Source organism: Strongyloides ratti (genome assembly GCF_001040885.1).
Source record: "Strongyloides ratti genome assembly S_ratti_ED321, chromosome : 1".
Classification (NCBI taxonomy): Eukaryota; Metazoa; Nematoda; class Chromadorea; order Rhabditida; family Strongyloididae; genus Strongyloides; species Strongyloides ratti.
The window spans coordinates 10672115-10684631 of NC_037307.1; the positions used below are offsets into that span (position 1 = coordinate 10672115).

The 12517-nt window shown below is 21.6% G+C and overlaps 6 protein-coding genes across 6 annotated transcripts; 5 read left to right on the forward strand and 1 right to left on the reverse strand.

Moving 5' to 3' along the window:
- Positions 1 to 144: 144 nt before the first annotated feature.
- Positions 145 to 2292, forward strand: SRAE_1000327300 (GC-rich sequence DNA-binding factor domain-containing protein; the record flags this gene model as incomplete). The annotated part of the gene is made up of 2 exons (XM_024650444.1): positions 145 to 355; positions 431 to 2292. The coding sequence occupies 2 exons, from the start codon at positions 145 to 147 to the stop codon at positions 2290 to 2292; spliced, it is 2073 nt and encodes a 690-aa protein (XP_024504221.1).
- Positions 2293 to 2507: 215 nt separating this feature from the next.
- On the forward strand, positions 2508 to 4397 carry SRAE_1000327400 (Hypothetical protein; the record flags this gene model as incomplete). Its single annotated transcript, XM_024650445.1, has 1 exon — positions 2508 to 4397. The coding sequence occupies one exon, from the start codon at positions 2508 to 2510 to the stop codon at positions 4395 to 4397; it is 1890 nt and encodes a 629-aa protein (XP_024504222.1).
- Positions 4398 to 5315: 918 nt separating this feature from the next.
- Positions 5316 to 6186, forward strand: SRAE_1000327500 (Hypothetical protein; the record flags this gene model as incomplete). Its single annotated transcript, XM_024650446.1, has 2 exons — positions 5316 to 5468; positions 5521 to 6186. The coding sequence occupies 2 exons, from the start codon at positions 5316 to 5318 to the stop codon at positions 6184 to 6186; spliced, it is 819 nt and encodes a 272-aa protein (XP_024504223.1).
- Positions 6187 to 6853: 667 nt separating this feature from the next.
- On the reverse strand, positions 6854 to 9830 carry SRAE_1000327600 (Hypothetical protein; the record flags this gene model as incomplete). The annotated part of the gene is made up of 4 exons (XM_024650447.1): positions 6854 to 9154; positions 9203 to 9317; positions 9596 to 9641; positions 9824 to 9830. 4 exons carry the CDS (start codon positions 9828 to 9830, stop codon positions 6854 to 6856), a joined length of 2469 nt encoding a protein of 822 aa, XP_024504224.1.
- A 62-nt stretch (positions 9831 to 9892) lies between these two features.
- Positions 9893 to 10699, forward strand: SRAE_1000327700 (TP53-regulating kinase; the record flags this gene model as incomplete). Its single annotated transcript, XM_024650448.1, has 2 exons — positions 9893 to 10267; positions 10322 to 10699. The coding sequence occupies 2 exons, from the start codon at positions 9893 to 9895 to the stop codon at positions 10697 to 10699; spliced, it is 753 nt and encodes a 250-aa protein (XP_024504225.1).
- A 127-nt stretch (positions 10700 to 10826) lies between these two features.
- SRAE_1000327800 (ADP-ribosylation factor-like protein 6) lies at positions 10827 to 11621 on the forward strand (the record flags this gene model as incomplete). The annotated part of the gene is made up of 2 exons (XM_024650449.1): positions 10827 to 11192; positions 11400 to 11621. 2 exons carry the CDS (start codon positions 10827 to 10829, stop codon positions 11619 to 11621), a joined length of 588 nt encoding a protein of 195 aa, XP_024504226.1.
- Positions 11622 to 12517: the final 896 nt, after the last annotated feature.

Here is a 12517-nt window from a genome sequence, read left to right on the forward strand (position 1 = left end):
ACCATATTACATATAAAATCCACTGTCAACTGTCTTGAATGAAGTCGCGGCCATCGTTTGCATTCTATGTTTGAATTTTTCTTTATTTGTAGAAAGGTTTCATTTTAAAAACAATTATTTTAATTATTTTACCTAAATCAAAAGATGTTTAGAAAACCAAAAAATAAAAGAAACATACGGCAAAAGGATGATCATGTAGATGGAGAAGAGGAAGAAGTTAGTGTTCAATTGTCTGACTTAGTAACTTCTCGTAGACCTGTATCGTCATTTCAAAATGTTTCTAAAAATGAAGATGATGCAGAACAGGTTAGTGAACAATTAAGAAAAACAGTTGTAACATATAGTGACAATGATGGTAAGTTGATAATATTTAGTTTATATATTTATCATTTTTTTAAATTTTAAAATTATTTCTTTATCATATTTATAGATGATGAATGTGATGAATTTAAAATTAAAAAGAAAAATCCAAAGAAACGTTATGAAAAATTCAAAAAAAGCTTAAATAATTCTAATTATAAACAAGATGAAAAAGAAGAAAATGTTTCTACAGATATTTCTTCATATACAAATAAGACAGATGATGTTATTATGATTAACGATTCAATTGATACTGATGTAATTTTTTTGGGCGAAACATTAGATGTAAATGAAGGAGATGATATTGTAAATAAAGAAGAAATTCTCAAATTAAAAAAGTTACGAGAAAAAAAAAGAAAAGATCTCGGAAATGGTTACATTCCTATTGAAGAAGGTGAAATTATTACAATAAATAGTGATGATAGTGATATTGAGCAGGAAGATAATGAAAAAGAAAAAGATCAGGGTGAATCAAGTACAGAAAGTAGTTCAGATTCAAGTTTAGATTTTGAAGCAGAGCAAATGTCAAAAGTAATTAAAAAGAAACAAATAGTTCAGGCAACATTTGAAGAAAAAAGAAATAAAATTGTAATGGATGGAAAATTTGATTCAAATGAAATGTTTGATGCTCAAGATCCAGATGATGATGATTATGAAAATAGAACATATATAGACATTAATTTTGAATTAGATAATGAACCGCAAAGAAATATTAAAACTATTATTGAAAATTTAACAGTTAAAAAAAGAACACTCCAAGTTAAGTATGATGAATTACTAAAGGCATCTGAACATATAAAAAGAGATGAAGAAAATTGTCAAGAAAGGGTAGATTATCTTGAAAGTAATAAAGAATTTAATATTTCAAAATGTGTAAAATATAAAGAATTAAAAATATATATTGAAATTTTGTTAGAATGTATCAATACAAAGATTGATGTTATAAGAGATTTAGAAAAAAGATTTATTGAAATAATTAAAGAAAGGAATACAAAAGTTATTGGTTTACGAAAAGATATGATAAAAGCAGAGGTTGATTTTTGTGTAGCACAGATGAAAAATATTCCTTCTAATGAAATAGATCCATCAACATGGTTATTGGTTAGAAATTTAGAAGAAACAAATGATATCGAAGTAAGGCGATTGAAATATGATACTCTTGATAGTGATACAAAAACAATTTTAAAAAATGAAATTCAATTAGCCAGTGCTAAACTTGAAAAAGCTTTTGAAGAAACTGAACCAATATACTCTGACATAGAGAAAATATTAATTAAAATTTTTGAGTGGTTAGAAATTGATGAAAAAGGTTTCAATCAATGTAACATTTATCAACACATTTGGAAATTTATTGCACCATATGTAAGAAAAGAAATGATAAGGTGGAATCCATTATTTGATGAATTGGCGTTTAAAATTAATAAATTCCAGTGGTATGAGAAATTACTAAAAATTTCTGTAGATGATCCTTTAATTATTGATAAAAATCATGAATATATTGTTAATTTAATTCCATCGATTATGGAAAATGTTGTTGTACCAAAATTAACACAAATTATCAAAGAAGTATGGGATCCTTATTCTAATGGACAATGTATAAAATTATCAAATGTACTTTTTAATATATTAGATGAAACACCATCATTAAATTCTTCAACAGAAAATTTAAATAATCTTCTTAAAACAATTGTAGATAAATTTGAAACTTGTATTAGTGAATCATTAATAGATGTAAAATACACCGGTATTAATTTTTTTACCCCTGATCATTGCCCACGTTTATTAAATAGAAATTATGATACGGCTATCACTTTGGTTAAAAATTTATTAAATTTCAAGTTGGTTCTTTCTCATAATATTATAAATTCGCTAATTGATGAAAAAATTGCAAAAAAATATTGTATACCATCTTTAGAAAACTACTTATTGTAAATATTAATTTATATTAATTTTTTTTAAATAAATTTTTTGAACTTGTAATTATGTTTACTTTCTAAAAAAACTATATTAGATTTAAAAATGAATAAGATTAATAAGTATTTACACATTATTAGATACATATTGAAAATTTGATTTAAAAATAAAATTTGAATATAATATTTTGTATTTATATAATGATTAAAAAATAGAATATACTTTCTCTTTCAATGTGGCTAATATTTTTTTTTGCTATTTCTACAATTTTTGCTAATAAAGTAATTTGGAATGGTGATAATTATGATTTTGATGTTACTACAAGTGCAAAATTAATTCCTGGAGAAAATGTAATAGGATCAGGAAGTGTAAATAAAAAAAATTCAAAATTAACACAAGTTATTGATATATTTCCACATATGACAATGAAAAATGTTAGAATATTAAATTTAAACATTAATAAATATAAGTCTGGTAATGCAGGTTTTAAAATAACTATTGATAAAAATCATAAAAACAATCAAATGTTTGGCCAAGGACATGCATCAGATGATTATTTTATTAAAATATCATATTCAACATGTCAACTTTTACATTGTGAAGGTGGTATATATTTACTTCATAAGAAACCGTCTACTAACTTTATAGCAAAAAATATAACGAATTTTTATGGAGCATTTTACTTAAAATTTATATCAAATGATATGTTTTTTTTGTTGGATGAATTTAATATTTATGATAATGAGTTTCCTTTAATTACTTGTCCTTATATTAAATGGACAAGTTTATATAGTGGTACAAAATTTGTCCCATTAGAAAATAGTGGTATTATATTTAAAAAATTTCAAGAACGACAAATTCTTGTACCAGGCTATCAAAGAAATAAATATTCTAATATATTTATTTGTGGATATCTTATATATATAGATAATTCTAAGTTAACTATTGGTCATAAAATAACTTATCACCAACAAAGTGATTTAAAAATAAAAACTTTTGACAATCCTAAGGATATATGGATATGTAATTCTAATGATTCTCCATCAAAATACTTTCATTTTGCATTTTCTAAAAATATAAAAGGAAATAATAAAATGAGATATATAAAATATGATTTGTTAAAAGAAAATAATTTGTATTATGATGATGTAATTTATTTGTATGATAAAAATAATGAAGTGATAAAAGAATTGAAAGAATATGGTGTAATTGATTTTAAAGGTATGAAAATAGTAAAACCAAAATGTGCTAATAAATTATCTCCAAGAAAAGGTATTGTAAAAATTGTTAATGAAAATAAAATAAAAGTTTCAAATACAAACAATGATATAGAAATTATGTATGTCAATGAAGATATGTTAAATAATATTACTTCATATAAATGTAAAATTATTATTGATGGAGTAAAAGAAAATCCTTATTTATCAAACTTTTATGAACATGAAACTGAATTATTATTAGTTAGTAAAGATATTTTTGAAAATAAAATTATTCATAAAAATATTGTATTTAAAAATAATTTTAATGGTTTTGAAAAGTATAGTTGTGATATAAATGTTAAAAATAAATTTTTTAATGATATAAGTTATATCAAAAATTTAACATTTGTAACTATTCCAATAAATTCATCAGTATCTATGAAAAAAGAATTTTGGAATACAAAAGATGACATTCTTATACAATGTCCAATAAAAATAACAACAATTGGAACTTTTTATAGTATGATTGTTATAGTATCAGAGAATTTATTATATAAAAAAACACTTAATGATAATTCAAAAATGTTTTATAATGAGGATAATTTTATAAGATTTAGACATTTGGATTTACTTGTTAAAGATATATCTCTTCAAAATGTTACCACTAAATGTATATATAAAACTTATAAAAATATGACATTTTCAATAACTAAAAATGGAAAAATTTTGAATTTTATATTTTATCAATTTACTAATAATACAAATTATTTATTTTTTATAATGCTTGTACTAGGAATTCTTATCGTAATTTTTATTATTTTTGTTATAATTATAATTATTATTAAAAAGAAAAAACCAATAAAAGAAAGCAAGAATACATTTGAAAAATTATCTTTAACATCATCATTGTCTACTGTAAATTAATTCTTAATTGATTCACTATCTTAAATTATTAATAAAATCTAAAAGATTTTAAATAGTGGAATATTATCTTCAATTAAAAATACACTTATATCATAAACCATATATAACTTAATTAAAAGATAAATAAATTTTATTATTATTAATAATTACTATAACTAAAATAGTGCTAAATTGTTTAATTTATATATTTGTACTTACTTACAAAATAAAGTATAAAACTTTATAAACATATTAATATTAAAATTTTTAATTACCTACTTTTTTTTCTATTAATTCAATCATTTTCTAATCAAAAAGAAAACAAAAATTTTTTTATATGAATATAATTGTTAAATAAAAAATTATAACAACTTATTTTTACACTTGAAAATATTTTTCTTTAAAAATTAAATTATTATATGTTATCTATATCTTATTATCCCATTTTTTTAAATTTATTTACTATATTATCTAAGTCATTTTAAAATAAAAAATAGTATTATTATCATTTTTATAAGATGTAAATAAAATATATTTTTAATTGCAGCAAATAAATCTATATTTGATTTTCTTTTTTAGAAAGTATCTGTTAAATAAGGATGAGATTTGTTTTATAAAAAGTATACCTGTTGTTATTGAATTTATGAAAAAAAAAAAGTTTGAAACAAATTGATTGCCTAAAAAAGCTATTTTGGTTAACAAACAGTTACACATTGTTATATAAATGTAACACTTTACTAGTTTAATATATAAATACTAAATATTATTGATAATATTATCACTTTAAATTTTCTATTTACAATGATTTGTGAAAATAATAAATTTTCATTTTCTATTACTTTACTTCCAAGTGAAATATTGAAAATAATCTTAAAAAAAGTTGATTGGAGAACAATTTTATGCCTCAGGTTAACATCAACTTTTTTTAATAATTTTATTATGAATAATTTATCATGTCTACCCAAACCAAAGATGAAAGAATTTAAAATTAAAAGTTTTTATGAAACTGATAGTAGAATAAAAATTTCATTATTATTAAATTGTGAATATAATTTAATGAATATTAATGATGTTTATATTTCCCTAGATAGTGTAAGTTTAATTAATATAAATTTAAAAAAGTTATATACAATTTAATTTTTAGAAAGAAATTCCAGAGATTGAAAATTTATTTAAAAAAATGGATTTTACAAAAGTTAGTTTTATTGAATTTGATGTAACAGGAAAGACAATAATTTTTGATATTCTTTTACAATATTTTAAACAAAATTCATCAATTGGAACATTAATAATAGATATCAAACGTAGTCCAATATTTGAAAGTTTTTCAAATTTTATAAAAAAATTAAATTATGTTTCATGTTTACATTTAAAAAAATTATGTTTTTCTCATGAAAATATACCAAAAAATTATATATTACCAATGACCAAAACAATGGAATATTTATTTATTGAAGAATGTCAATGTACATCATTTGTCAATTCTGAAATGATTAACAAATTATTTTCTAATAATAATAATCTTAAAAATATTGCTATTTTTTCAAAATGTAATACTTTTCAAAATGATTTATTTAAAAGTATAAGAAATAGACAGAAATTATCTATCAATCAAAAGATTAATGTTATAAATTATACTGTTTATCTTTTATCATCAAATGATAATGATGAGGTAAATAGATATCTTCAACAAATTTTTCCCCATAAAAATTTTATTGTATCTCAGTGGTGTACGAGTATTCATACAATTGATTGTTATAATACTGGTCAATGTACAGTAAGTGAAATAAGAATAGATGCTTTATCTTAATTTTAATAATATAATTATTATAACATATATAAAAATAATTTGTTTACTAAAATAATATTATATTATTTTGTTTTATCTAACAAAATAAAATATTAAAATTATAGTATAATTTTAAAATAATTTTTTATTAACTTATTAGTATAATAAAACATTTGTAAAAATAAAAACTTTTATTTACATATTAACAATAATTAATCATACTTAAAAGAATAAATAACAAAAATACAATTATAATACACATTTAATTCATTCTTTTAAATTATATATTTTGATAAATATTTTAGTCCTAATTTTACTTACAATTTTATTTTTAAAAACAAGATTTATAAACTTTTGTTTGTTAAACACTTGTAATATTTATAAATTTAAAATTACAAAACAAATAATGTATATATATATTTCAATTGAAAAAAAAAATATTTTTTAAAATAAATTAAATAATTCTTAAGAGAGTTTCATTTTATACAATATTAAAAAAAAATTATTTATCACTTAATAGGCATCAATAAATTGAATCATGATACGTAAGTAAAAAAGTTTGACATATCTTATAATTTATAATGATGGCAATTAAGAAATAATAACTATTTTAAAATATTAATTTTTTTTTTTATAAGGCTTAATGACAAAAAAACAAAAATATTGCAAAAGTAGATTTTAGGCACACTTAACTTGAAACACCATGGGTAAATGTTCCCGTTGGTGGGCGAAATTCAGGTGGAAGAAAGTGCATTTGAAATGAACTAAAAGAATACATTGGTTTACTAACATTTTTTCGACAATTTTCTCTTCTAACACCATCTCTTCTTAGGCATACTATCATTTCAGAAACTTGATCATCATTAACACCACATGTTTCTTTTAATAATCTTCCCTCTTCTAATGTTACAGCCATTGAGGTACGATCTTTACCTGATTTACATGATAAACAATTAATTCCATTTAATGCTGTTGTTAATGACATAACAGTTTTAAATAAAGAAACATTCTTATTTGATGGAGATATTTTTACCTCAAATTCTAATTTTTTATATAAACTTTCAATTCTTTCATTTTTACAAGGAAAACCTCCCAAATAATTTGTAATACTTTGAAAAGCAGATAAATTAATATACTCTTCATAATTATTTTGATTATTAAACCATAAACCACTAAATGATGCCTCATGATTAATACCTAAATTCCAATATATAACACATGGTCTCAATAAAGAACCATTCCTTAAATTAATAGGTAATTTTTCCATTAATATATCAGGCATTGATAATGATATTATCATTTGACCTCTATCACCAGATATAATTGGTATAACATTTGATTGTATAGATGAGGTATGTGAAATAAATTTAAAAACAACTTTTTCATTTAAACTATTACAAACATCTTTAAAATCTTCCATCATTCCTTTTTCATCACCATAACAGGAAAGAAATCCAAAAAATGTTATTATTGGTGGATAAATATCCCAAAAACTTATCTCATCTGGTGTTTGGGATCTTTCAATTTTTGTTAATATTGCTGTTGCTAAAATTGTAACTGCTTGTGAAAAAACAAAATCACTTCGTAATTGTAATTGATAGTATGCCTGAGATATTGATCCTTTATTAAGAGCATACAATAATGAATATAATTGTGCTTGAAGAATTGATTGAGATAGATGTAATAAAACATCTAATGAAGAATTTAATGAACTTTTAGTCATCTCTTTTGAAACTTTTTTATTTTCTTCTGTATCTTTTAATTTATCCATAGCATCAACTTTTGTATTAAGTGATATAATTTGTGCATCAATATTATCAAGTTGATTTGTTAAAGTATCACCAATTGAAAATGGATTATTTGATTTTTGATTAAATGATTTATTAGATTTACCATAAAAATTTTCACGTTTTTTACCAAATTCAAATAATGAATCTATTAGACTAGGTAAATCAGGAAATGAATTTATAATATCAAGTAACGATTCATGAATTCTTTTTATATCTCCTAATATTTTAACAGCAACTTTAACAGAATTTTCATATGTATCAGTATCCCATTTTGTATCAATTTGTTGATACATCTCACCTATCTGTTTTTTCATTTTAAGCAAATCTCTCTTTCGACGATAATAACGATTCTCCATTGTATGATCAATAGAAATTGGGGAACCTAACATTTCAGCAAAATTATTTTTTATCCTACTTAAACCACCCTTGTCATATTTTAATGGATAAGCTGTTGGTGCACCATGTGTTATATAAAATCCAGTACTTTCATTTTCAACAATAAAATATTGAACATGTAAATTGACGGGAGCTGCTGCTAAATCTATTCTATTTTTATCAAGTGATGTTTTAAAAAACCCTTTACTATATATTGATATTGATTCTATTACACGAGCATATGATTCATCATTTTCATTCATATATCTTACAGCATTCCTTACAGATTCTTGCATTATTGTACTTGAAAAATATTTCATACGTAAATTCATCTCTTCTAATGCCTCAAAATTCCATTTTTTAAATAAATTTAATAATTCTGTTGCCATGATAAAACATAATTTTGATTCATACATAATTTCTTCAACGACAATCTTCCTGGCAGGTAGGTGTCGTGTCTGTGATATAGCAAAAGAATGACATTTTCGACAGGGATTAGCAAGAAATATTAATTGATTAGAAGAACCATAATTTTGTAATACTTTTGATTCATTTGGAGAAGGTAAATTAAAATATTTATAAGCACTTTGATCGCACTCAGCTTGAGCCATCTGATGTGTACAAACAGCCAATTCAACAATCCAATCTTCAACATCCTTTGGACAATTTGCTATAAATTTTAACCTTCCAGATGAGTAAACAAGACAAAAAGAAAGTTCATCTTCCTCAATCTTCTCAACAGATACACGTTCCATAACAATTAACATTGGTTCTATTGGTTTATCTAATGATTTTATTCCTAATAAATTACCTTTTAATTTAACCTTAAAAAAAATAATTTTTTTTTAAATTTAATAGAAAAAAAAATATACCTCACAGGGAATGATATCTTCACCAATTTTTATACCAAGTTTACCTTGAAAATTACAATTTGTATCATCTTTAAAAATCCATTTTATAATATCAATAGAATTATCATCTTCCATTCTAAAATTAATAAAAAAAAAAATATTGATAAATGATAAAATATATATACATATATATTACATTATTAGTAATAACAAATTATAAAAGTAATTAAAATATAAAATAAATAATAAATTATTATTATATTAAAATAAATGTAATTCATTTTAATATAAAAATTAACAACTATAATTTTTATGTTATTTTAAGATATTAAAATAATCAATCATAATTAAAAAAAAAATGCAAAGATAGATATGTTGATATTATAAATAAGTATATAAATAAATAATACTAACATTAAAAATATTATTATATACCTTAAAATAACATAAATGTTTTTTCCTAAATATTTATAAAATAAAAAATAACATTATCACAAATAGTATATATATATATTTATAAATACAAATATAATATTTTTTAAAGTATGTTTAGAAATATTAATGTAAAGGTAAATAATGTTTGGAGTAGAGTTTTTATAGTTATTCTTAACAAGAATGTTTTTAAAATTTTATTTAAATAACTTATCATTTTGAGTAAACTTTTTATTTGTTTCTCCTTTTTTTTTTATTATCATTTATATTATAAAAAAAATGTTTGTTGATCGAAACATTAAAAATCCTAATGATGAAGAATTTTGTTGTGAGAGTGTACCATTTAAACAGGGTGCTGAAGCAAGATTATATCATTGTAAATATAATGAAAATAAAAGTATATTAAAAGAAAGATTTAAAAAAACATATCGACATGAAACATTGGATAAAAAATTAATTGTTGAAAGAAGGAAAGCAGAAGTTAAAGGTATAAATAGGTGCAAAGATTTAGGTATTTCTGTTCCGGAGATATATTATGTAAACGAACCTAGTAATTTTATTATTATGGAAGATTTAACAGAAAAGACAATGGTAATGAAAACATATATTGAAAATTTAAGAGAAAATTTATTTAATGATATCACTAAATTTGAAGTATGTTTATATTATAATTAATGTTTATATAATATAAAAAAAAATTTTTTTTAGGGAATATTAAAAGATTTAAGTAAAAAATTAGGAATAATATTAGGGAAGATGCATGAAAAAAATATAATTCATGGTGATTTGACAACATCAAATTTACTTGTTTCTAATATAGATATCAACAATGAATTATTTACACTTGAAGGTATATATATTATTGACTTTGGTCTAACATTTATGGATAAAAATTCTGCTGAAAATAAAGCTGTTGATTTGTATGTTATGGAGAGAGCACTTAAATCAACACACCATAAACTGGAATTTTTCTTTGATTCATTATTGGATGGATACAAAAGTTATAATGCAGAATTTGGTAAAAAAGTATTAACAAAGTTAGATGAGATACGTCTTCGTGGACGGAAAAGGGATATGACTGGTTAAACATAAATATATATATATATATATTTACAACTTAATTCTTAAATGATTTATTGTAACCATAGTAACAATTAAAAAAATAATTTACAATCTTTTTGTTTCTTTATAAAAATAAAATACTATTTCTAATATGGGTTTTTTTTCATCAATTGGTAATTTTCTTGGATTTGGTAAACGTAATGTGAATATTCTTGTTATTGGTTTGGATAATTCAGGTAAAACAACAATATTAAATCATTTAAAATCACAGGAGGTCCAAAGTATGACAATTGTTCCAACAGTTGGATATAATGTTGAAAAATTTACAAATGCCAATTTTACATTTACAGCTTTTGATATGTCTGGACAAAGTAAATATAGAAATCTTTGGGAGAATTATTATAAAAATGTTCAAGGAATTATTTTTGTTGTTGATAGTGTTGATCGCCTTCGTGTTGCCGTTGCCAGAGATGAATTATGGATTCTTTTAGATCACAAAGATGTTATGCATAAAAAGGTTAGTATAAAATACCATTTGATTATTTTATTTATTTTTTTTATGTTGGGAATTATTTTATTTTAATTAATTTTACAATGTTAATTATCTTTTTTTTTGACTGTATATAAATTAAAATTCCATCAATATGTTGTAAATTATTTTTTTTTTATTTATGAAACACATAATTTTAAATAGCATATTGTAAAAAGTAATATATTATTTTAGATACCAATTTTAATATTTTCTAATAAAATTGATGAAAAAGAAGCATTAACATCATCAGAAATATCACAATCATTAGGTCTAGATTTGATTAGAAGTAGAAATTGGCATATAGAATCATGTTGTGGATTAACAGGAGATGGTTTAGAAGCAGGAATTACATGGTTATCAACAAATATTTTAAAATATATAGAAGAAATTGAAACAAAAGGTGGACATATTTAGAAAACAAATATAGATATATATATAATTTTGTAGATTATCATTTCAAAAAAAAAAAAGTATTATCTATAAGTGATCTTTTCTCATTGTAAAAATCTTGTATTCCAAATAACCGATATATTTTCTACTTCTTTGTATTATAATAAAATTCTTAACACTCCTTTACTGTACCGACAATACAATAGAACAATTTAAATAATCTGTTTTATAGTGTTTTGTTCCAAAAGCGGTTCTACATGTGTATCAAAGATATGGTATTATGACGCAAGTTACCATTTTTAAGTTTTAATATCAAGCTAAATTTTATAAATCTCAATAAAATAAACAAACACATTAAATTCTATTGTTATTTAAAAATTTTATTGAGGATCAGAATAAGGTTAAATATATACTTTTTATAGAAGTAATAAGATAGAGAATATCAACTAACAAAAGAGGTGGAGAGAAAATATTTATGATCATTGAAGAATGGATATTCTAAGTTAGCGGAAAGATTAAAGAATGATTTGAATTATAAGGCTAATATTGATGATAGAAAATAGAATAAGATATATTATCAGATTGAGTCTTGGATATTTATTTTTTTTTTTTATTACCAAATAAATTTTCTAAAAAAAAAAGTTTTTTTTTTAATTTTTTATTAAACTAGTAATTTTACAGTAGGTAAAAAAATTTTATCCTTAAGAAAAAATAAGTTTATATAACTTGAAGCAAATCATAACATTCCTTCAAACATTAACTGACCTCTTCTTGACATTTCAATGTATGACTGTCAGTAAAAAAGCTTCTTTCATTTTTTACAGCCTCCTAATTCAATTATTTGTCTTCATAAAAAGCCTTTAGTTTTTAATTTACAAGCCACTCTTTTATATCTTCTAGTTATTTTAACAGATATTAAC